Source organism: Cnephaeus nilssonii, assembly GCF_951640355.1.
Source record: "Cnephaeus nilssonii genome assembly, chromosome: 4".
Taxonomy (NCBI): Eukaryota; Metazoa; Chordata; class Mammalia; order Chiroptera; family Vespertilionidae; genus Cnephaeus; species Cnephaeus nilssonii.
The window spans coordinates 55,721,133-55,746,652 of record NC_137075.1 but is presented as its reverse complement, the minus strand read 5'-3'; the positions used below and the strand labels follow the sequence as shown (position 1 = coordinate 55,746,652).

Below are 25,520 nucleotides of genomic sequence, written 5' to 3'. Positions count from 1 at the left end.
ACTGCATATGTTTCATGTGGTGTAATTCCTCCCGCAGTTAATTGGATTATTTTGTGTAGGCTTAAAATTTAAATTAAAGCCTCTGGTCTTTTTTGGTCCTAAGCCTGCCACTCTGGTCCTGCTGATGCAGAGCAGTCTCTCCATCAGCAACTACTTGAATGTCTCACACCTGCACATTTAAAGTTTGTCTCAAGGGACGCCTTAGATGAATGCCCCACATCCTTTCCCGGGATCTCCTTGGGACAAAGACTAAATAAAAAACATTAAACTAGAATTGTCATTTATAAATGTGTCTCATTTAAGGGAAACTAAATATATAAGTTACCTTAGAATAGAGCAGATGTGATGGGACATCTGATTACTTATATTAAATAATCATTTATTAGAGTGCCTTCAAATAATAAATGCTCCACTATGGCTTTAAGGACTTTATTTTGGCCAAATTTGATTTTCACTTATTTCTTTAAGAGCTTCTAATGAGAGAGGTTCATCTGTATATGAATAACAGAGTGTTGTCTTTGTGCATTTTATCTAGAATAAGATAAATTGCCCAACACTTTAATGGAGCCCATCGTTGATGGAGATTGCTCTGAGCCTCAGAGTGTTTACTAATTTGAGTATGTAAACACAACAGCCTTTTTTCTGGAGACAAGAGAAATACTTGTTTTGGGAGAAACAACGAGGACTGTAGAATTTATAATTTTTTAAATATTAGTATCTGTACTTTAGGATATTATTAAACTTAGTTCATGCTGTCATTACATATATATTTTATACAAAAAAGAGAATGAATAGATATAATTAAACGATTGCTTGGATTATTTAAAATGTTAAGCTAAAAAATACTTAGCTTAACATTTTAAATAATCAATCATTGCAAACCCAAAATATAATTTATTCAAGTGTATCATGCCTTATGGCACTAATTTGCTCTTAAAGAGCTCAAGTCAATGTTCTGTAAAATCATTATAAGATAAATCTAGAGTGAATCCTTCACTAAAATAGTGAAACATTTTTTCATGTTGCTTGTTTATATGATGAATATTGACTTTCTTTTAGTGCTTAACAGTATTTAGATACATCAGTTCTATCTTGTTTTTAGGATCATTATTTTATAGTATGTAGCTGCTTCCATGAATACAAGTCCTGGAAAGTATTTTTCAAATTCTAATGCGATATTAGAACCAAACAATGTGAAGATTGTTCTAACTAGTAAAAAAACAAACAAAAAACCCTGGAGTTTTTATTCCTAAATAATGAAATGATGCTTCATAAATTAAATAAGAAGGCAGCAAATACAATAAAATGTTGCATGGTCTCAATATATATCCATTTATTAATGCATATGCCACAGGATCACATTGCACTATGCATTTGGAGAAGTCATTAACAAAGCAATTGCCTAACAATTTAACATGAATTAGTGGATTTCACTGGTCTGTGTTCTCACATCCAGTAGCAGAATGGTTCTGAGATTCATGATAATATTAATTTTGTTCTTAACATACCAGACCAGCTTGTTCACAAAACACAATCATTGTAATTGGTTCTTGTTTCTGCAGGTATATGTTGTCCACTAACAGTTATGAGCATGTTTCAAAGTACTGTTCTACAGCCAACTATTTAGATAGACTCTAAAAAAGTCAAACCATAAAAATACAGAAAATGCAAATATTCATGAAGTATTTCATATTCAAAATCCAGCCTAGTTATTGTTTTCCTATGTCATCTGATACATCTTGGTCTTATAAATAACATAAATTACAAGATGGTAAGCAATTTCTTTAGATTCTGTTTTACATTTTTCATTAAGTAGATGAAGACAAGGCTTTTTGTTCCAGTGCAATGTATAGTAATGCTGTATTTAGTACAAATCGTTGAATATTTTTAAAAGAAAAAAGCATTTAACTGATTACAGTGCTAAGTAATTAAGGAGTTAGTAATATCTGTCAGAGGGAAAACACTAATAGCAGTTATTTATCATAGATAATTTTTTAAAAAAAACCTTCCATCACATGATTTTGTAAAGAATGAAATTTGATAAAGCCAAGACATAATGCTAGGTGGCAAGTGCATCAACTTACCTTTTTAACAAATGTGATGTGACTGTGGCAGTTTTGAAGAACAAAGTTTTGTCAATGTATCAAACATTGTTAACAAACTATTTAGCATTGCTTTGTGTAAGTTTGCTTTAATAGCATTTCTTCACAGTGATATTTCAGAAAGGTTGGAAACTGGTCAGCATAAAATATTTCCCACCTTTTCTATTTTAATTTGTATGCAAAAATCATCACAATATATCTTCAACTATAAAATTACAAATGCTTTCTAGTGGTGACTGCATTTCTAGTTATAATAGAAAAGGGTATTTCTAAGACATCTACAATGAGGTAAGTCTAAATAAAACAGAATTTGAGTAACAAATCTTTCTGATCTATGGGCAGTTGAAACTAATTTAACAAAAACAACTAGTAGATGAACTGAAAAGACTTAATTGTTTTTCAGTATGCTTAATGGGTGGAGAATTGTTAATGAGATGAAATAAACATTTAAAAAGATCTGGATATTTCACTTTACATCATAGTTTTGGCACTTCATGGAACATTTATTTCCCAAAGACCAGTGATGGTATGTATACAAGTTCAGCAGGTTTTCCACATACCTTGTAGACATTGCACGTGATTACTGGCAAACACTGAAATGTAGTGAAATAAACATTCCCATGTATTTGCACATGCATGCAGTAGTCAAACAATTATAGTTTATGCATTCTCGAAGATGGTATCTTCAGTATTCCTTTCAAGCACTCTCTTCAACAGATCTTGTTTCAGATTTAAGTCTTACAAATTCTTTAGCCACATCATCGCTGGTCCTCTGAGAGAGTATTCTAAGAATAGTCAAACCGGTGTCATCCATAGAAACATTTTTCAAAAGGGGGTACCATGCCCCATAGCTTCCCTTTTCTGCTATGCTCTGTAGCTGAATTACTGTCATTCCGATAATCCGATCTTCTCGGGCAAAGCAGTAATCCTTAACTGAGAGATGAAGTTCATAGGCTCCTGGGTGGTTTTCATTACCCAGAATGCTGTATGGGTTAAAATTATGAATTTTATTTCAAAAATCTTATTTCACCTAGGGATCAACACAGTTCTAAAAATGTTATACATTTTTTATATTGGGAAATAGAGCATCACTGTATTTTAATTCTGATATATATATATATATATATTTAAAATTTTACTTAGACTGTCTTTACATAAATATTACTTGTAATATAACTTAAAAACTCCTGCTTTCCCTAGATATAAAAAAGGAAATCCATCTAAATATGCATTAGTGCCTTGCTGTTAAATATATCAATAGGAACTGGAATTAAAGCATTATGCTGTACTTAATCATTGAAGTCAGGGTCTCCCCTCTGATATAGGGGTAGGATAGGGTTGCTGGGGATCATGGGAGCTAGGCTTCGGTAAGGGGTATGTTGGAAGAATTCCGGTGTCATTTCAACATCATTTATTAAAGCCTCTTTTATTTACCTCAAGCTCCTGAATACGTTGCATCTAGGAGCCTTTTCTCAGGGGAATTCACTGCACAGGCTATCAAGCACTATTTACAAGATGCTAAATTGGATACAAATCTCCAGAGTACATTAGTTCCAGCAAAGGCTGATTCTTTAATGCCACTTCTTTCATATGGCAACAGTTAGGCTTGCCAAGTGTGGGGCTGAGGGTGGCCTCTACTGATAACAACTCAAGACAGCTTGTCGGTGCACAAGTGAGTATAATGTAGAGGGTTAGATCCTGATATGCTGAGAACAATTCTCTCCTGCACTTAACATCAATTCATTCTCAGATATTCTTGATTTTCTCATAAATGCACATCTATTGCTCAGCAGAACAAGCATCCACATTCCTTCCCTTTAAAGTGACTTTTTCTAATCAAGCATGTTGTAGACACAAACTTGCGTGAGCTTGATCCGATGTCTACCTCTCTTCTTTATCTGTCCCTAGTTCAGATTACCCAGATGTGTGGAATGAATTTCATCTGTATGCAGATCATTTTCAAGTCATATTCAACTATATACTTGGTATTTCCTCTTGGGTGTCCAATAGGCATTTCCAAATCCAACAAAAATCTCTGATCTCTATCTCTTGCCCCTATGCCCCCATCTCAGTAAACAACTACCCCAAAATCTAGGGGGTGCCTTTTGTTTTATTCAGTGTCAGGTAACTTCCATTTGCCCTAATTGGATGCACTCCCCATCTATCTTTTTGCACTTTGTAATAAATGGAATGCTGGCCTGTTAGGACTGAAATAGAGTTTCTCTGTGTTCTGGCTTCCAGTGGTTTTGGCTGAAAGGAAGCCCTATCATGAAATCAGAAGTAATGACGAGAGTAAGATCAGGGTCTTTGTTTCTGGCTCCTTGCCTGTGAGGCTGTTCCCCACAAGGAAGGCCACTGCTCTTTTAAGGTGGCCCACTGCACCGGAAGTTTTCACTTCCCCAATGTTAATAATATCTCATCCTCTCCTTCCTCAGGGGTCCTAGGGGCCACATCCTGGACACTACTTGCCCCAGGTTACATTTCTTGTAGTCCCTCTACTCTTACTTCTTTGTAAATTCCTCTGTACATAAGTCTGTCTTAAAATATTCTAAATTGAATGTTCTCAGGAACCTAATTATATTTTCTTTCTTTCTTGTTCTACCTCCAGTTCACTGCAAGTTCTATAGAACCTACTCCCAATACATATCCAGAATCTTTCTACTACTTACTTCCATTTCCCACTACCATCTCCCCAGTCACTGTTATCTCTTACCTGGACCATTGCAACAACCTTCTAACTTACCTTTACATATTTAGTCTTGAGTCCCTGTAACTTTTTCTCTATACAGCAAACAGAATCATCATTTAAAGATGTAAAGCAGATCGTTCCTCCCCTAATCTGATCATTTTTCAGGGTCTCCTGTTGAACTGAGAATGTAACCGAGTCCCCTTTACCCTGACCACAAAGCCTTGTACCCTGATACCCTCTTCAAATTCAGTTCACCTCACTCTCTTGTCCAGTATATACTGTTTCTTAAACTGGCCAGGCAGGCTTCTGCCTTAGGGTCCTTGCACTAACATTTTTTATTGGCCTGAAATGCTGTCAACACTCCTCTGCATGACTGATGTTTTACTTTTTTTAGGTTTCAATTTAAAACTCAGAGAGGCTCCCCTGAACACCCAATGTAAGGAACCAAGTAATCACTCTATTACACTGCCCTATTTTAATTCTTTGCATAATACTATCGTAATAGGTTTTTGTTTATCATGTGCTCCTCATCTCTAGAAAGTATATTCCATGAGAGTAGAGAAATCCTATTATGCATACTCAATGCTTATAGTATTGCCTGATACATGGTAGGCACTGAACAGATACTGACTCAATGAAGGAATGAAAAACATAGCCTTTTTCATCTGCCTGGGATCAGTGATGCTCAGTAAGTAAGGTTAGTTGCACAGTGACTATTGCCTGGTTGAATAAATGAGTTGGGTCATGACTTACAACTGAAATGTTTCATTGTACTTGGGTGACCAGGTGTTGCTTTTTGTCTTTGTGCCTTGTTTTCTCCTCTTGTCTCCAAGGTTGGGTCCCAGCATACAAACTTCCACAAAGGGGCGGAACATGGCGGTGGTCTGCCAGTTCAGGTTATTAATAGCCATCACTGTAAAACCAAAAAGGGGATGGGATGCAGAGTGTTAGCAAATGACTGTGTGGAATCTTTGCCTCTCCCTTTTGGTCCTTACAATGAATTTTTGTTTAAAAAATGATGTGTGAAGCCATAACTTTCATTTGATAGTGTCCTAACTCCAATGATAAGAAAATAGTCTTGAAGAAAAACATTTTACTCTCTGGAATGCACACTTGATGGGGCTTTCAGCTCTTAGCTGTGTGATACTGGAGTGGCAAAAAGTTATCATTCCTTTTGTGTAGGTAAAAACATGATGTTTTTCACATTAAAAATAGTGTTTATATCTGTCATTAAATATTTAGAAGATAGATTTAAAATCTATAATTTTTCAGAGGCAAACCCTTAATATTTTGTATATGGTTTCAATATTTGATTCATATATAGAATGGGATAATATATTGCAGTCTTATAAGTAGCTGTATTCTTTAAGTTAATCATGGATATCTTTCTAATTCAATGTATATTTTCCAACTGCAAATATTCCACTATATATATATTCCATCCTATATTTAACCAATCATCTATTGTTAAACACAGTTGTTTCTTAATTTCAAGCATCACACATAATTCTTGTGTACTTTCTTATATTTATACTTTAATGATGACATTCTTAAGGAAGTATCTTATAACTAAAATTGCTATTGCAAAAATTTCATAAAACGTTGAGCATTTGCTCTACAGTGACAAAATATTTTAGAATACTGGCATGTATAGTATGCACATTTATCTGTATGTTTCTCTACATTGCACATATTTGTTATAGACGATAGATAGCAGTGATATTTTTATTATACAAAGATACATTCAGTAATGCAATTTTGAATATATTAGAAGGGCATGGTTTTGATTGAAGTGGATATTATTTAGAAAATGGTTCTATTGAGCAAAATATTAACCACTTAATTTCATCTTTGAAATGACCCTTGCATTCAGGTGATATTTTTACAACATAAACCAATAGATTAAACCATCATTAAAAAATCAAATCAGTTGTTGAAAATAAATTAGAGAAATATGTGAATAGTAAGCCAACCATAACACTACTATATATATGTCATAGGATTAACCACAGAGAAAATATACAGTTTTGAAATGTAATCACCAATGTATTTAAATATTTCAAATTACATAGGTTAATTATCTGTGGTGTGTATTTGTTTTTAAATAAAAGTTCTGGTTCAGAAAGACATTCTAAACCCCTAAAATAATTTAATACACATATTCAAACACAGATAAAAATGACATTTTAACATTAATTTTGCAGAGATTAAAGTCTGATGAGCTGTTTGACCTATCTGGATCCAAAATGTACCTTTGACAGTGACTTTATGCTCTCCAGTGCCTGGGGTGGTGGTGATGTCCACATGGACAGATATCTGACCCACTGAATCTTTGGAGGAGCGACCTGCAAATAAGCAGAAGCTTAGGGCCTGACCTTTCAGACGACTTAATAACAGACATCTACATTATCTGCACAAGGGGCTTGAAAGTGTTCTTTCCTGGAAATGAATGGTTCTTTTTATTAATAGCATATAACGTTGATATATCTTCACTAAATTCAATTTACTGTGCAGGTTTGAGACTTGGATATAACCATATTTGCCCAAGGAGTTAAAATTTCATATGATCCTCAGATATTGTGTTACTATTACAGAAAGATGGCTCTAGAGCACCTGCCCTCATGAAGCCCACAGTACGCCAGGGGAGACCAACATACAGCTACAGTATAGTGTGATAAGGTCTACTGATGGCATAAAAGCTAGTCAAGTGTTAAGCATGTTGTATTGAAAAGTACCTGTGATTTGGGGTCAGAAAAACTTGAATTTAAATCATAGTTATGCTACTTCTGGTTCTGTGATAAAAATTTGCTGTATTCTCACATCTCAAATTGGCTCATTTGTAAAATAGGGATAATAACACCAACCTCTATATATATATATATATATATATATATATATATATATATATATATATATATATATATACACTTGTATATACCCTATCTTTTATCTTATATTTTTCAACCCCCCCCCCAAAAAAATACATATATGTAAATTTATCTCTCATTCTTTAATGTAGCCTGGAATATCACAGCGCTAACTACAAAGTAAAGGTTCCAAGAGTATTTGCTTAAAAATAAATTACTGAGCCCTGGTCAGTGTTGTTCAGTGGTTGGAGTGTCAGCCTGCACACTGAAGGTTCGTAGGGGTGCATTCATCAAGCGGCCAATCCAATTGATGTGTCTCTCTCATATCAATGTTGCTCTTACTCTTACTCTCTCTCTCTTTCTCCTCCTCCTTCCCTCCCACCCTCTCTAAAAATAAATGGGAAATAATATCCTCGGGTGGGGATTAAAAATAAATAAATTACTGAGCCATTGCTTATAATAATCAAAACAGTAAAATATTTAATGGTTGGCCATTGTTCCACTATATGAACATATCATAATTTAACCATATTGCAGTTGTTTCTAATCCTTTGTTATTACAAACTATAATAATTATTTTTATATTTACAAGTTTATCTATAGTGTAATTCTTAGAAATAAAATTTGTCAATTTTAATTTTGCCCCAGAGAGATTTTAACAATTTACACTTTTATATGTAATATAGAAGATCAACAAGAAACGTACTTTTCTAAAATAAATGGCTAATAATCGAATCTGAAAATAGACGATTCTAAGAAACCTTTGGTTTCTAATCTTAGATAATTGCTAGTTTGGGGCCTGTACCTCTCAATAGGACCTGCTGAGAAGAGTGAGTTCACCACAAGGACCCCTCTCCCTCGATAATAAAAGAATTAAAAGTGAACGTAATCACTCGGGCATTAGTAAAGGGACTATTCTTTGCTCCTGGGGAAAGGAAGAGGGGAAATGTTCCCTTTCCTGGAGGTGAGGAAAAGGAAATCCAAAAGAAATACTCCTAAACCCTGGAAGTGCCAGAAAGATGGGCATTCCACTTTTGAATTGGCTGCTTACTTAGCAGACAATATGACCCGAGCATGGCCAAGTGAGGGACAACTAGCCAGAGGCGGGCCAGGGACCACCTCCTTAAATTTATGGTTGCTAAGAAGTATGGGAGATGGTTCCTGGATGGGCTCGAAGTGCCAGAATTGGGGACAAGAGAGGGAAGATGCGATCATAGACTGTGGTCTTGTCATGGATTTCACAGATGGGGCAGAGGCAGGCACCTTGAGGCTTGTAGCATGCCAGTACCAGCTGAAGTGCAGTGGGAATGAGTAGCCCAGTCCTGAGTTTGGAAGAATCCATCAATGCTCCAGTTGCTATTTGGAAACGAGTCTCACACCACCGGCTTCACAAGCTTCTAGTTCCCCCAAAACAATAAACTGGAAGAGCTGTAACACTACTCAACGACCAGCAATGTTTACCACTGACATTGAAAGAAAGAGTCATTTGTCTTGTTCCTCTCTTTTCTTTCTTCCCAACATCAGGGAACCTACCACCAGGAGGGAGAGGACAGGTTCACAGGAGGGAAGCCCATGCCTTCCTTCTCCTCCTCCCATTTTTGTCTGCTTGCAGAGAGAGAAGGGACCGTGAATCCAGTAAGTGATTAAAGAAGTAATATGACCAGGATGAGGTCTTAAACACTGTAATGACTTTATAATAGTGCAAGTCACTGATATGGCATGGACCTGGACTGTAGTATCAGTAAGGGAGGTATCTGCAGTAGAAAATGGGTTCCTTGCTAAGAGACAGCCTCTTTCCTAGTTCTACTTCTTTTTCTTGCCTTGATGCTGTTGTTTAAGGGAGGTTAGTTTACTCTTCCTTCTGTCTTTTTTATATCCTATTCATACCTTCGTGTATATGTATTAAATCCTTATCAAAAATCTTAATTTGGATGTGCCATTTGTCTGCTGGGTCCTTAGTGTATAGAGTTGACATCTGTGATTTGTTCATAACTTGAATGAAAATGCTCCTAGTATTTTCTCAATACTCTTAGGTTTTGTGGAATAATGAGCCATTGTTTTGCAGGGAAGGGCAGCAACTTTTATCATTATAGGTTTCAGAAAGGAGAAAATGCTTAAGGAGGCTCTTTAAAATTGAGTTAGAATTCATCTTTGAAACAAAGGAAGCAGAAGAAATAGCACACGTGTGGATGCATAAAACAGAATGCTGTGTCCTGCAAACTGCAAGTAGTTCAGTGTGGATGGAGCATAATGGTGGTATCTTGAATACAATTTAAAAATCTTTAGACATTATTTTAGAGCTGCTGAGAAGTCTCTTAAATTTTTGGACATGGGTGGCATAGTCAGATTTATTTTTAGAAAAAAAATAATTTGTGTAAAGTATGGATTACTCTGATCATTCCATTCTCTCTGGAAAGCCTAATATTTGCACCTCATTATCCCATGAATCAAGTCCTGCAGTCCAGCCCTTCATTAGGAAGCTTTTGATTACTTTCTACTTCATCTGCACAGCTGGCCATGCTGCTATCTTCAGCCTGATTCTTCAAAACATACTTCATATTTTCATCAAGGCAAACCACAGGTTTGGAAAATCCTTTGTCCATTAGCCTAGGAAGCCCTGTCCAAATTCCTCTACTATAAAATAATTTTTAAAAATTCTGTAAATAATCTGAAGTATGTTCTTGATTTCCTCAATGCTATGACATAGTACAAAAACCCTGGGCAATGGAATTGACTGCTCTAATTATGAATATGGTCTCAGACACCTATTAAGGGGTAATTAAAACTCCAACAACCTTGATTTCCTTATTTTTGTAGCACCTACCTGGCAGCTTTGTAGTGAGAATAAAAATAGCTAATTTTGCCCAACTGGCGTGGCTCAGTGGCTGAGCATCAACCTATGAACCAGGAGGTCACTGTTTGATTCCCGGTCAGGGCACATGTCTGGGTGCAGGCTCGATCTCCTGTGTGGGGAGTGCAGGAGACAGCTGATCAATGATTCTCTCTCATCATTGATGTTTCTATCTCTCCTCCTCTCCCTTCTTCTCTGAAATCAATAAAAATATTTTAAAAAAATAAAAATAGCTAATTAAAAAAATGTACACTATTTCCTACCTTCCTATGTAACAGTTGTTATAAAGCCTATATAATAACTGCCCAGCAAATGAATCCAAATTTATTAGAGTTCAATAATTAATAACACAATGTTTCAAAGTTATGAAACCCCTTGAACATTCATGCATAATGCCCACATATAAAAATGGTTTAAAAATTCATGGATGTTGTGGTTACCCAGGTCAGAGTCTGCAAGAAGACCACTCTGGAGTGACTGGAGTTCTTCCTAACAAATTTAGAATTCCCAATACTTTTCTGGGTTCAGTAGAATAATGATGGCAGATTTTTAGATCCATCAAATATTTAAGAGGGAAAACTGCTCCCTTCTATTAAAAACGTTCATTAACCATGAATCTGATAAAAGGCCTCTCAGCATCTCTGAAAATGCATGCAGGTTGCATAATTGCCTCTGGTGTTATGCTAAGGTTCAGAGCCTGCTCAGTGCTTGGGTTTGTGGTTAAAATTTTTATGGGTGATCATCATGTATTACTACAAGCAGTAAGGTAGCAATGGCTGGTTTCTGCTAGTGTAGCCATAAAAAAAATGGTCAGGCCAGTTCTTGATATTATTTTTAAATGAGAAAGCCTTCCATCAAAGCACTCACCAGGTGTTATTTCTTCACCTGAGTTTCTAATCGCCAAGGTAATTTAAAGGCTTTAGTTGTGTTGTTATAGAATTGGAGAGATTTGTATGGTAGAAAATATAAAATTCTAATTAGGAAAATATGTGAGTTTCTGTTTGGTGTCTTTGGTTATGGATGAAAAATCTTGTGCTGTTTTAAAACAACTAACAGCTGAAGTAAAGTATCTAAAACCTTTTAAAAGGTTCTCTTTAAATGCACAGATGTAAGTGTTCCTCTTTCACAAATTGCTGTTCTGTAGTCTTCCACTTGTGCATCCTGTGTGTGTGCTTTCTAAAGAAATATGGACAGTTGCATTGGGAGGAAAAAAACATTAAAAATCCCACCTAGGCACTCAGCAGTGCCTGAACACCTTTGTGAAACCTCCTGGGTGGAAACATTTCCCAGACTCTCAACTGCAGTTTTCTTTCCTAACGAAAAATGTGAAACTTACTGCTCAATCAAGGCAAAGAGTCTTGAGAACTGACTGCTTAATGTGACACACCCTAAAATTGTGGAATTAGGAAAGTAATAGAGTAGAAACAACTGCTTTAAAAGAGTTTACTATTATTGAAATTATTGCCTAATAGTCATGCTATTCATAATTGTCACTTTAAAAAATGCCAGGTGTCTGCTTTCATGGCCTGGAGTTATACCACTCCGAGCACCATGGTATGCCTTATTTTGCAGTTAATTATGCAGATTTTTTTTCTTCATAACTACATTCTATAATCAGTAAACCTCTATTAATATTAATAATACATACTGCACACTGCTAATTAATGTAATAAACTTGTAATATTCTTTTGATATATATTAAATGACCAATTTGTATTTGTTTGTTGATTAGATATACAAGCCATCCTCACTTTGTCTGGTATGTGCAAAGTGATATGCCTGGATTCCAATTCCCACAGTTTAGTTCAATAATGCCTGCGTCCCAACCAGACATTCAAATTTCAGTCATCATGGTACATTAAATGTGTGCCATTGCATAAAATAAAAACTTTGCTACTAGTATGTTAGTCCACAAGTCACTATGTAAAGAACAGATATGTATCATCACTTACCAATCACATCACTTCTTTCAAGTCTGTTGGTGATTGGTCACTGCACATCTGTTCAGTTCACACACAACAGAGGATAAAAGGGCCACAGAGATGGGTAGGAAAGGCAGAGGCACATTTTTCCCAAAAATACCACCCCTGGCACAGCAACCCACAATGGGGAGGGATCCGAAAATCTCCACGAATACCACCAAACAGAAAAAAACCCACCACAGTTCCCTTCTTTCTGAGGAGCAAGGCGTCTCCCATATCGGGGGCCTGCACCGGAGAGACCAACTCCCAAAGCAAAACGCGTGACTCTGAAAGCCAACAGGCCAGCTGCGCTCACAACCTGGAGAACCACAGGGCTGCAGGGAACAGAGACCCTGCTCTCCAAGGGCTCACACACAGACTCACCCACCCTGGGACTCCCCACAAAAGCAGCAGTTGGAAGAGAGCCTAGATCATATGTGAAAGAGATTTATTTGCTAACTGTAAAGCTTCTTCCAGAGGGGCAGAAGTGTTTTGAGACTCTTTCTAGGGATGTAGGTGCTGGCAGGCGCCATTTCTGTGCTTTCCTTCTACATTGCTAGCACCAGCACCAGCGGGGGCCACTTTTGCAGTTTTCCTCTAATTTGCTAATGGGGGTGAGTAAGCAGCCCACTCCCATTCCTTTGCTCCCAGGAACAGCCCCTCCTGAGGCTGCAGGCAAGCAGCTGCAATCTGCCATGCTGCATTTGCCAGAGGCAGTGGGTGAGCAGCCGGCTCTACCCACCCTGACCCGCTCCTGCAGCCCCACCAAAACCAGCAGGTGTGGCCAGGCAGATTGCATTTCTAGGCCCTGTGCCTTCGAAACAGACTGTTCAAGAGACAACCAAGAACTAGGCCAAGATAAAGCATTGCGTTTTATCTCCTGTGCAGGGCTACTCCTTCAAAACTGAAAGGGAGAGCTAATACATAGAAACAACTATAGAAAGTTAAGCAAAATAAGGGAAAAAAGAAATATGTTCCAAATAAAAAAACGAGATACTAAAGCAATGATAAGTAATTTACACCCTCTTTCCCCCTGCAAAAAAGTTCAAAGTAATGGTGTTAAAGATGCTCACCAAGCTCAGGAGAAGAACAGATAGACACACTGAGAACTACAACTAAGTGAAGAGGAGGTCCAAGATGCTGGAGAAAAGGAAGATGGTGAACTTGCCTCCTCCCATGACTAAAATCAAATATACATGTATATAGGTAGCAATTACCCCCACACAACTGAGCATTGAATGAACAGCTTCTGACAACAAAAAAGAGATGGAATGGAAAGGCGGGGAAGCTCTCAGGGAGCTGTGCAAATTCCCCAGTGCCATTATGTCCCACTCCACTTTGAAAGGACAGGCAGGTCTAGCTGCTGATCACATTGCCTGGAGTCTTTGGCCACTGAAAAAGGGAGCAAGCAGGAACAATAGGGTGTCCCCACCCACCTGACCAAAGAAATACGAAGGCTCATAGACCACTATGAGCAATTATATGACAACAAGTTGGACAACTTAGAGGAAATGGATAAATTCATTGAAACATACAAACTTCCAAGACTGAATAATGAAGAAAAATAAAATCTGAAAAGACCAATTACTAGTAAAGATATTGCATCAGTAATCAACCCTCCCACCCTTGGGATCAAATGCCTTCACTGGTAAATTCTACCAGACATTTATAGAAGACTTAAAACCTATACTGCTCAAAGTCTTCCCAAAAAATTGAGGAGGAGGGAATGCTCTCAAACTTATTTTACAAGGCCAGCATTTTCCTGATACAAAAACCAGACCAAAAAAAAAAAGAATGTTACAGACCAATATCCCTAATAGACACAGATGCAAAAATATTCAACAAAATAGTAACAAATCAAATACAGCAATACAGTAAGAAGTTAATACACATACTTAAGTGGGATTTATTCTAGGAATGCAACAATGATTAAAGGATGCAAAGATGATTAAACATCTGCAAATCAATTAATGTGATATACCACATTAACATAATAAAAGATAAAAATTATATGATTATTTCAATAGATATAGAGACACCATTTGAAAAAATTCAATATCCATTTATGATAAAAACTCTCAAGAAAGTCCATATAGACAGAACATACCTCAACATAATAAAGGCTATATAAGGGACTAAGAAGCACAAATTGGTAGTTGCAAAATAGTTACAGGGAAGTAAGTAAATGATAGGGAATATGCTAACTGACTCTCATGCCATCGGAAAGATGGAGGCACCCACAGCCAATAAGGAGGGAATATGCTAACTGATTTCCCTGTCCTCAGAGATGGCGGTGTCCACAGCCAATAAGGAGGGAATATGCTAATTGACTGCCCCACCCACAGAGATGGTGGTGCCCACAGCCAATAGGAGGGAATATGCTAATTGACTGCCATGCCCTCAAAGATGGCAGCACCCACAGACACAAGATGGCGGTGCCCAGTGCCCTCAACCCCACCAGGGCAGCACCCGCACGCCTGCCTCCAGAGTCCCCCAGCGCCCAGCCCTCTCAGCCCCCCAGCCACCCAGGGCTGGCCCGAGGTGCAGGCAAGCCTCGACTGTCAGCTGCCCAGCCAACCAGGGCTGCCCAAGGCTCAGGTAACCAGGGCTGGCTGAGGCTTGTGCTGCCAGCAGTGGCAGCAGCAGAGGTGTGATGGGGGCATCGCCTTCCCCTGATCACTGGGTCGCCTCCTGCCCCTGAGGGCTCCCGGACTGTGAGAGGGGGCAGGCCGGGCTGAGGGACCCCCCTCCACTGCATGAATTTTCATGCACCGGGCCTCTAGTAGTCAATAATATTGTGATAACTATGTATGGTGCCAGTTGCGGTACTGGAAATATCAAGGGAAACACTATGTAAAATATATTACTGCCCAACCACTAAGCTGTATATCTGAAGCCAATACATAATTAAAAAAAATAATTTCTCTTAAATTTTTTAAAAAAGAGTCCTTATATTAAAAAAAAAGGGGCCATATATCATAAGCCCATTTCTAAGATCATACTCAATGGCGTAAAGCGCTAAGCTTGTTGCTTAAGATCAGGAATAGGATAAGGATGCCCACTTTTATTTAACACTAGAGGCCCAGTGCATGATTAAATCATGCACGTGTAGGGTCCCCTAGGCCTAACCTGCCATCCAGGCCATATCCACTGCCCCGCAAACCCTAGCACGCTCCGCGGACACTGCTGGCAGCCTGCTCCCCGCTTTTGATGGCAGGGGGTCCGCTGGTGCCGGAGTGGACACACAGCTCCCCGCTTTTGATCGTGGGGGAGCTGGGTGTCCGCTGGTGCACCAGGCCTTTCAAAAGCCTCCAGTGGAGGCTTTTGACCTGGTGCTGGAGCGGACAGACACCCAGCTCCCCCGCTTTCATTTCGATCGTGGGGGAGCTGGGTGTCTGTCTGCTGGTGCACCAGGCCTTTCAAAAGCGTCCGGTGGAGGCTTTTGGCCTGGTGCTGGAGCGGACAGACACCCAGCTCCCCTGCTTTCACTTTCGATCGTGGCGGAGCTGGGTGTCTGTCTGCTGGTGCCAGAGCGGACACCCAGTTCCCCGCTTTTGATGGTCGGTGGTGGGATGTGGGCTCGCTGCCCCAGAGGCCCCTCTGTGCTGCAGCACAGCCATGGCGCAGATGCTGAGCTCACGCTGCCGCTGGCAACGTGAGCTCAGTGTCCTGCCAGCCCAATCGGCCACCCCGGCCACCCCGAGTCCCGCCCCCCCTGCACCTCTTGGCCAATCGTGGGCATAGCGAAGGTATGGTCAATTTGCATATTACTCTATTATTAGGTAGGATAGCATTGGAAGTCCTAGTCACAGCAATTAAGCAGCAAAGAAGAAATAAAAGGCATACAAATTAGGAAGCAAGAAGTAAAACTGTTACTGTTTGTGGATGGTATCTATACAGAGAACTCCAAAGATTCTTTGTATAGATATCAAAAAACTATTTTAATTAATAAATGAACTCATCAAAGTAGGATACAAAATTAACATTTAGAAATTGATTGCATGTTTACATACCAATAACAAACTATCAGAAAGAGAAATTAAGAAAACATCCTACTCAATACTGAAAAGCTGAAATTTTTTTCCTTAAGATTAGGAATAAGACAAGGATGCCTACTCTTGCTACTTTTATTCAACATGATATTGGAAGTCATAGGAAGAACAATCAGGCAAGAAAAAGAAATAAAGGCTTACAAATTGGAAAGGACAAAGTAAAGCTGTCATGTTTGTGGATGGCATGATTTTACATATAGAAAAAAAAACTAAAAACGCCTTTAAAAAACTGTTAGAATGAATAGACAAAGTTAGTAAAGTTGTTGGGTACAAAGTCAATCTGTAAAAATTTGCTGTTTTTCTGCACTCTAACAACAAACTATTAGAAAGAGAAATTAAGAAACAATCCCATCTACAATAGCATCAAAGAGAATAAAATACTGCCGAGAAGGTGTGGCTCAGTAGCTTAGTGTTGACCCATGAACCAGAAGGTCTTGATTTGATTCCTGGCCAGGACACATGCCTGGGTTGCTGGCTCGATCCTGAGTGTGGAGCATGCAGGAGGCAGCCACCCAATAATCCTCTCTCATCATTGATGTTGCTATGTCTCTCTCCCTCTCCCTTCCTCTCTGAAATCAATAAAAATATATTTTAAAAAAGAAAAAATAGAGAATAAAATACTTAGCAATAAATTAACCAAGGAGGTTGAAGATGATACAATTAAATTGAAGAATACTAAGTGTTCATGAATTGGAAGAATTAACATTGTAAAAATGTTGATATTTACCCAATGCAATCCCTAAAAAAATGACAATGGCAATTTTCACAGAAATAGAACAATCAACTCTAAAATTTGTATGGAACAATAAAGATGCTGAATAGCCAAGCAAGCTGGCGGGGGCGGGGTGGGGGGGCAGAAGCTGAAGGCATCACTTTTCCTAATTTCAAACTGTATTACAAAGCTATATTAATCAAAGCATTTTGATTTGGCAAAACACACACACACACACACACACACACAGATCAATGGAAGAAATTAGCCATAAATAAACCCATGCATACATGTTCAATTAATTCATAACAAAGGAGACAAGACTATATAATGGGAAAGGACAGTCTCTACAATAAATTGTGTTGGAAAAACTGAACAGCCATATGGAAAAAAAATTTAATTAGTCACTGTACTATACCAAAACACAAAATTAACTCAAAGGACCTAAGTAGACACTTCTACAAAGAGGAAAAATAGATGGCCAAGAGACACATAAAAAAATGCTCAAAAGCCCTAACCGGTTTGGCTCAGTGGATAGAACATCGGCCTGCGGACTGAAAGGTCCCAGGTTTGATTCTGGTCAAGGGCATGTACCTTGGTTGCGGGCACATCCCCCGTAGGAGGTGTGCAGGAGGCAGCTGATCGATGTTTCTCTCTCATCAATGTTTCTAACTCTCTATCCCTCTCCCTTCCTCTCTGTAAAACATCAATAAAATATATTTTTAAAAAATGCTCCAAAGCACTGATCATCAGAGAAATGCAAATTAAAACGACAATGAGGTATCATCTCACACCTGCCAGAATGGCTACCATCAATCAACAAACAACAAATGCTGGTGAGGATGTGAAGAAAAGGGAACCCTCATACACTGCTGGTGGGAATGCAGACTGGTGCAGCCACTGTGGGAAACAGTATGGAGTTTCCTCAAAATGTTAAAAATTGAACATTTGACCCAGTAATCCTACTTCTAGGAATATATCCTAAGAATCTCAAAACACCAATCAGAAAGAATACATACAACCCTATGTTCATAGCAGCGCTATTTACAATAGATAAGATCTGGAAACAGCCCAAGGGCCCATCAGAAGATGAATGGATAAAAAAGCTATAGTACATTTATACCATGGAATACTATGCAGCTGTAAAAAAGTGGGACCTATTACCCTTTGAGACAGCTTGGAGGGATCTGGAGAATATTATGCTAAGGTAAATAAGACAGTCAGAGAAAGATAAATATCACATGATCTCACTTATCAGTGGAACCTAATGAAAAAAATCAATTGGTAAACAAAATAACTCCAGAGACATGGAAACATGGAACAGACTGTTGAATCTCAGAGGGAAGAGGGGAGGAGGCAAAAGAGTAACCAAAGAACTTATATGCATATATGCATAACCCATGGATACACACAATAGTGCAGTGAAGGCCTGGGGTAGGGTAGTATAATAGGGGGGAGTTAGGGGACATCTGTAATACTCTCAATAATAAAGATAAATTAAAAAAAACAAATTAAAAAACAACAACTCATGGACACAGACAACAATGTGGTCATTGCTGGGGTGGTGGTGGATGAAGGTATAGGGGTGATAAATGGTGATGGAGGGAGACTTGACTTGGGGTAGTGAACACACAATGCAGTGTACAGATGATGTGTTATAGAAATGTGCACCTGAAACCTGTATAATTTTGTTAACCAGTATCACTCCAATAAATTCAATAAAAAGGGAGAAATATCATATGCAAGTAATCAACAGAAAATGTTTGCAACAAATGTTAAAGAGGGCTACTGTCCTTAATGCATAAAGACATCAAACAAATTGATAAACTCTAAGCTGCTATACACAAATGAATAAAGGTAATAAACAGACAATTCACAAAAGGAGAAATATATATATATATATATATATATATATATATATATATATATATATATATGAATATATATATATATATATGCATGCCTAAGTGACTGGCCCTCTGTTTGACTGTCCGACTGGTAGCTATGACGTGCACTGACACTCAACGCAGAAGCTGCTGAGCTGCGGTGACATGGCAGCTGCAGTTCTCAGGTAATGCATCTGGAACCAGAGAGGAGGGAGCCTGATTCGGGGGGGGGGGGGGTGTCACCTGAGAACTGCCCTCTTGCAATCTGGGACCCCTCGGGGGATGTTGGAGAGCTAGTTTTGGCCTGATCCCTGCAGGCCAGGCTGAGGGACCCCACCGGTGCATGGGTCTGTGCACCGGGCCCCTAGCCCATTGGCTCCCCACTTTGGTTCTGACTCCTCACTGGGCCGCTAGCCCTTTGCAAAGGTCATGGGTCTGGCCCTTACATAAACTTTTTGACTCTATTAGCTAAATGATGAGACTTGCTGAGGCCCCTGACCTCTGGCACCTGCGCGGGCCCATCTGCTTAATATCGATTCCTGGTGGAGGCAGCGAATTTTCCTGCTACCACTCTTGGCTGGGAAACCGGCTACTGTCCTTCTGGGCAGACAGTAGCTCCAGTGGGCAACCTCCGGGGAGGAAAGGAGGCAAAGGAGCAGCTCAGGTGGGAAGAAGGAGGTTCCTGCCGCCACAGTACTCCACCTGGCCGGAATGGCCTGGGCCGAATGGCCTGGGCGGGAGCCTGATATTGAGCAGGGTACTGCCCTAAGCCAACTAGATTCTAGGCTAAGTAAATCCTGTTTGCTAACCAATTGCATTTTGCGCTAAATGCTTACAAGTCATCAGTTACCACCAAACTTAGGGTAAAGTGAGATGAAAGAAGTGAGACAGATACAGAGAGAAAGTGACATAATATTGGGGGAAGAGAGGAGGGATCTCGATTCCAGGGCGCATCACCCAAGAAACACCCTCTTGCAATCTGGGACCCATCAGGGTATGTCGAAGAGCCAGTTTCAGCCCGATTCCCACAGGTCAGGCTGAGAGACCCCATCAGTGCATGAATCCATGCACTGGGCCTCTAGTAGTTAATAAATATTGAAAATGTTTAAAGTTTTTATAATCAAATTAATGTATATTGAAATAAAATACCTAGCATTGTCTATTATATTAGCAAAAGTTTTAAATAAATGCAAACAACTCATGCTAGAGACTTTGTGGAAAATCTAATATTTAATCCACTTTTGATGAAAATGAAAATTAGAACTAAATTTCAGTGAGAAAACCACTTGAGTATTACATGCTTTCTAGAACTTGGGGTTTAGTAATTCCATTATGGACTTCTATTGAAAATTTAATTCTGAATACAGAAAGAGTTTACATGAAAAATGTTATTGAAAATATTGATTGAATATTATAAATAAAATTTAATGTTTTGCAATTGGGGAATCTATATATATAAAAGCCTAAGCGACCATTATGACAGGTTGACTGATTGACCGGTCGCTATGACAACTCACTGACCACTAGGGGGCAGACGTTCAATGCAGGAGCTGCCCCCTGGTGGTCAGTGCACTCCCACTGCCAATCTCCCACGGCCGGCCAACCTCCTTCAGTCTCACCCCCCGGCTGGCCAGCTTGATTGGCCCCTATTGGGACTGGGTGAGACAGCCCCAATTGCCCCAATGGCCAGCCAGGCCAAGGTACCTGACCTGTGCATGAATTTGTGCACCAGGCCTCTAGTAAATCAATAAAATATCTCTGTGATTGAATATAAGCATGACCTATTGACAAGAGTTGATATCAAATAAAGTACTTACATTGAAGTGCTATATGAAAGGAATACATAATTGCATATAAAGTTCTAAAGTATGAAAAACAAATAACAATGAATATCAAGTTTAATTTCTCTGAGTAATCTTTTTCTTTTTATATACTGTTCTGTATTTTCTATTGTTTTCCAATATGTATATGTTACACCTTTATTATAAAAATTAATAAACCTAGTTAAAACAATGTTGTAAAACTTGTATCAAGATTATTTGGTTTAATATTGGCCAACACAAAATTTAATAAATAAGAATTTAAAGCTTCTATTATAGAGGTTTGAAAAAATATATCTATATATATCTATATATATCTATATATATCAAGATTTTGATAAAGAGATTTTAAATAGCATAATCTTCCGGGATTCCTACAAGTTTCTCTAGAGATTAATTCAGAAATATTTTTTTAAAACTCAACTAGCCTTTGCATTGACCTTCTGATTTCTTTAGATGTTGTCTTATTTCTCATATTTAATCATTGGAATTCTTGAAAGTATTGTCCAAAATTACTCACTTATTTCTCATTTAGTTTTCTGTCATCTCATCTTGCAGCATAATTCTACTGAACATTTTGAGAGTCTCTAATGATATTTTTTTAACCAAATATATGTTTTTTCCAGTTCCATTGGCCTTGACATGGTTGGCTACTTCCTTGCATTCTTTTGACTCTTCACCTTTTCTCACTGTCTACTTTCTTGGTTCACTCTTTACTTCTTGGACTTGCTCTTCTTCTGTCTTCTTTGTAGCCTCCTCATTTCTTTCAGCTTTTTGTTATGTGACATCCCCCAATATTAATCCCTAGATTTCTCCTCAATACTCCTTTCCCAGGTTTTATAGTGACATCTCTCATCTCAATTCTATTAATTTTTAAATCTATGTTTCTAGTCCTTATTCTGATCTTTATATTGATTCCTATTTCTAATCGTCTAACAGATATTCTTGCTTAGTATTTTCATCTTAGCTTAACCACATCAAGTAAAAAAATTAACTTACGGTGTTCTCAAAACTCCAGTTTTCAACTTCCCCATTTCCAACCTTGTTCACACCATTCTGCTAGCCAAGCTCAAGTTGTTGAAAACCATACAGAGCTTGTCCTTTGCTTTATCTGTTAATCCCAACCAAAGAAAAAATCTTGTCCATTATTCTTTACATAGTTTGATTCACTCTCTACTTCAACATTCTACTCTTTTGTTTAAGACCTTCTCATTATGTGGATATCTGTTACATTCCAAGAGCTCACTTTGCTTTCATATACTTTCATTACCCTATCTAATAATAGACAAATATGCAAATTGACCATACCTCCGACACACCCACAAGCCACGCCCACCATCCAATCAGAGTGAGTATGCAAATTAACTCAAACCAAGATGGCTACAGCCACAGAGAGCAAGGTTTCCTAGGTAACAGAGGCAGCCAAGCTTTCCACCTGCCCTTGCCAGGCCTAAGCCTCCACTCAAGCTACAAAGTTTCAATTATAGAAGGTAAACAAATTCAAACAAATGGCGGCAGAATGGAGCTTGAGAGAGCAGGCCAGGGTTGCCGCCAGCAACAGGGGAAACAAAGCTTTCCGCACACCCTGGCCGGGCCCACCCGCTTAAGGCAACAAAGTTTCAATTATAACCCCAACACAAATGGCTGCAGGCCTCGGAGGGAGCCCCAGGCTTGGCTCTGCTCCAGGCTACAAAGTTTCAATTGTAGAAGGAAAATAAATCCCAGATACCAGGGCCTCGCTTGGGTTGCCAGGGGGCGTGGCCGGCCTGCTAACCACCACAGGCCCCTCACTCAGGCTACCCCACACCCCAAGGGAACCCCCACCTGATCCGGGATGCCCTTCAGGGCAAACCAGCTGGCCCCCACCCCTGTACCAGGCCTCTATCCTATCTAATAAAAGAGTAATATGCAGATTGATCATCACTGCAACACACAATATAGCTGCCCCCATGTGGTCAAAGATCCTGCGCCCATGTGGACACAAGATGGCCACCACAAGATGGCCAGCAGGAGAGGGCAGTTGGGAGGCACCCGGCCTGCAAGGGAGGGCAGTTGAGAGGGACCAAGCCTGCAAGGGAGGGCAGTTGGAGGTTATCAACCCTGCAGGAGAGGGCAGTTAGGGGTGACCAGGTTGGCAGAGGAGGGAAGTTGGGGGCAAACAGGCTGGCAGCAGAGTGGTTAGGGGGTGATAGGCTGGCAGGCAGAAGCGGTTAGGGGCAATCAGGAAGGCAGGCAGGCAAGCAGTTGGGAGCTAGCAGTCCTGGATTGTGAGAGGGATGTCCGACTGCCCGTTTAGGCCCGATCCCACCGGGATCGGGCCTAAACGGGCAGTCGGACATCCCTCAAGGGGTCCCATATTGGAGAGGGTACAGGCTGGGCTGAGGGATAACCCCCCTCCATGCACGAATTTCATGCACCGGGCCTCTAGTATTTTATATAACTTAGAAGGACTAAGCTTCCAAAGATAAAGATTCCATCCTGTTACTCTTCTCCTTTTAATGCCTGTTGCTATGAGGGGAAATTTCAAATTCCCTGAATAACTTTTGGCTTTAAAAATCTTCCTCCATTAAGGACAATCAAATGTCTCTCTCATGCACTCAACAATATCCCTTTCCACTAGCTTTCCTTTCATATACTGCCCTCTTCCAAGCTCTTGCATCTTTACATAGCTTTCTCAGGCACTCTAGTCCCCATTGTTCATAATCACTTGGAGCCACTTCTGTGTTCTTATTCGTAACACTCATTTTGGCATTTAATAATATTCTGCCTCATCATGTATTGCTGTGATTTTTTCATAGTGATCAAGCTTTATTGCATCACGAAGTTACACCAAGATTAAAACAGCTGCAATGTTAAATTTAAAAGACAATATCCACAACTGACAAAGCTGGTAGATAACTAATGTTAATTGGGAACTAAGTTTTGGAGATGCATCATAATCATGAGGCAGTGTGCACAGAAGGTAAGAGCTCAGTCTCTAAGCCATCTTGTCTAGATTTGAATTCAGGCTCCACCACATAGTAAGCCCAGTGACCTTGGGAAAGTTACTTAGTCTCTCTCTACTTAAATTGTAAAATAGGAATGATAGTAGTACTGGACTCATTCAAATATTATAAAGATTAAATTAGTTTTCACCTGCAAGGGACTTATTAAAAGTACCTGGCACAGAGACAAGCTTTCATATTATTGTTGTTGTTTATTAAAATATTAAACTCTTCATCTCCTAGCAATTTCCTTTTTATGAGTCTGCCATACAGAAATACTTGCAAAAATACACAAAGATGTATATAAAGAAAGATGTTAATGGCAATATTTTTAAAATAGTTAAACAATTACCTATAACCTATATATTTATAAGTAGTGAAATAGTGAGTATATCATCATGTTATTATGAAATATTATAAATCCCATACTAAAAAGGAAATCTGTATATAAGATATGAAATGGTGAGTGTGAAAGGTCAAATAGCCTAACAGTATGCATGTTATACAATTTTTTTTTTGGGGGGGAAGAATATAAGTTTTATATGTGTATAATTGAAGGTCTGGGAGAATAAACTTGAAAGTACACACAGTAGGGATGGAATCAGCTGAGTGTATTAGCTTTTTCATCATACACTTTCATGTTATCTGATTTGTTTTTAGTGAGCATCTACCACTTCTTAAATAAAATGTTTAAATATACAAAAAGAAACAGAAGATTAGAGTAGAAAAATATAGATGACACATTCCGTTCACTGATATAAAACCCTGTGCTTTCCCTCTCTGCCCTGATGTGGCTGTCATTTTGACCAGTATGTTATCTATCCTGCCAAGCAGATACCATGAAGAAATTGCTGAAAGCAGCATGTGATCAAGTAATTGAATGCATTGAGAGGAAATGTGTAATGTACACTGATGGGTAAATGGAGCAGTGTCCACGGTGATCCGGTAATAGATACCTGTCTGACAACAGAACTGACTTCCTTAAATAATCAGTCAAGAATGCTCACCCAGCAGAATATTCTCAAGGAGCAACATTCAAAGCCATTTAAAAAAATTAGCTGTGTTATGGACAACACAAACAGACCCGAGAGATAACTGCAGTTATCAACAGTTAGGTCCCAGGGTCAGAGCTTTGGCTAAGAGATCATTTAATACTAAAGATGTTATTGCAGGCCAAAAAATTGAAGAACCAGAGGCTAGTGTAGAAATAGTAAAATGTAATTCTCACCATCACTTTGAGGCAGCTACTCTGCAGGAGGCAGCGTACACAAATGAACTCCTCTGTAGAAAAGGCATCAGAGCTTGGTAATAATATATTGCTCTGACATTTTAATCAAGAACTGCTCTAATCTAATGTAATTTAGCAAGGACAATATATTGACATAGAAGGGACTGCTATGGACAGAATGGATAACATTTGTCAGAATAGAAATAGGGAACCAATAGCTTCCACTTCCCAGCAGATATGTGAACAGAGGAACTTATTGCAATAAACCCTCTGTGTTTCCTTTTCTTCTCTTTAGTCTCTTTTGCTTATTGATTATTAAACTGTACTGAACAACACTTTAAAATCTGTAATATGTAAATATTGAGTTA

The 25,520-nt window shown here is 38.8% G+C and overlaps 1 protein-coding gene across 1 annotated transcript in view; it reads right to left on the bottom strand.

The window, feature by feature from the left end:
• Positions 1-2,799: 2,799 nt before the first annotated feature.
• The window catches only part of UNC13C (unc-13 homolog C), a gene marked incomplete at both ends in the record, with an annotated part of 518,328 nt that continues 495,607 nt past the window's right edge, over positions 2,800-25,520 (bottom strand). The window contains 3 exons of the mRNA XM_079768690.1: positions 2,800-3,085; positions 5,545-5,704; positions 7,044-7,136. Coding sequence (XP_079624816.1) covers positions 2,800-3,085; positions 5,545-5,704; positions 7,044-7,136 — 539 coding nt within the window. The remainder of the gene's footprint in view (positions 3,086-5,544; positions 5,705-7,043; positions 7,137-25,520) is intronic.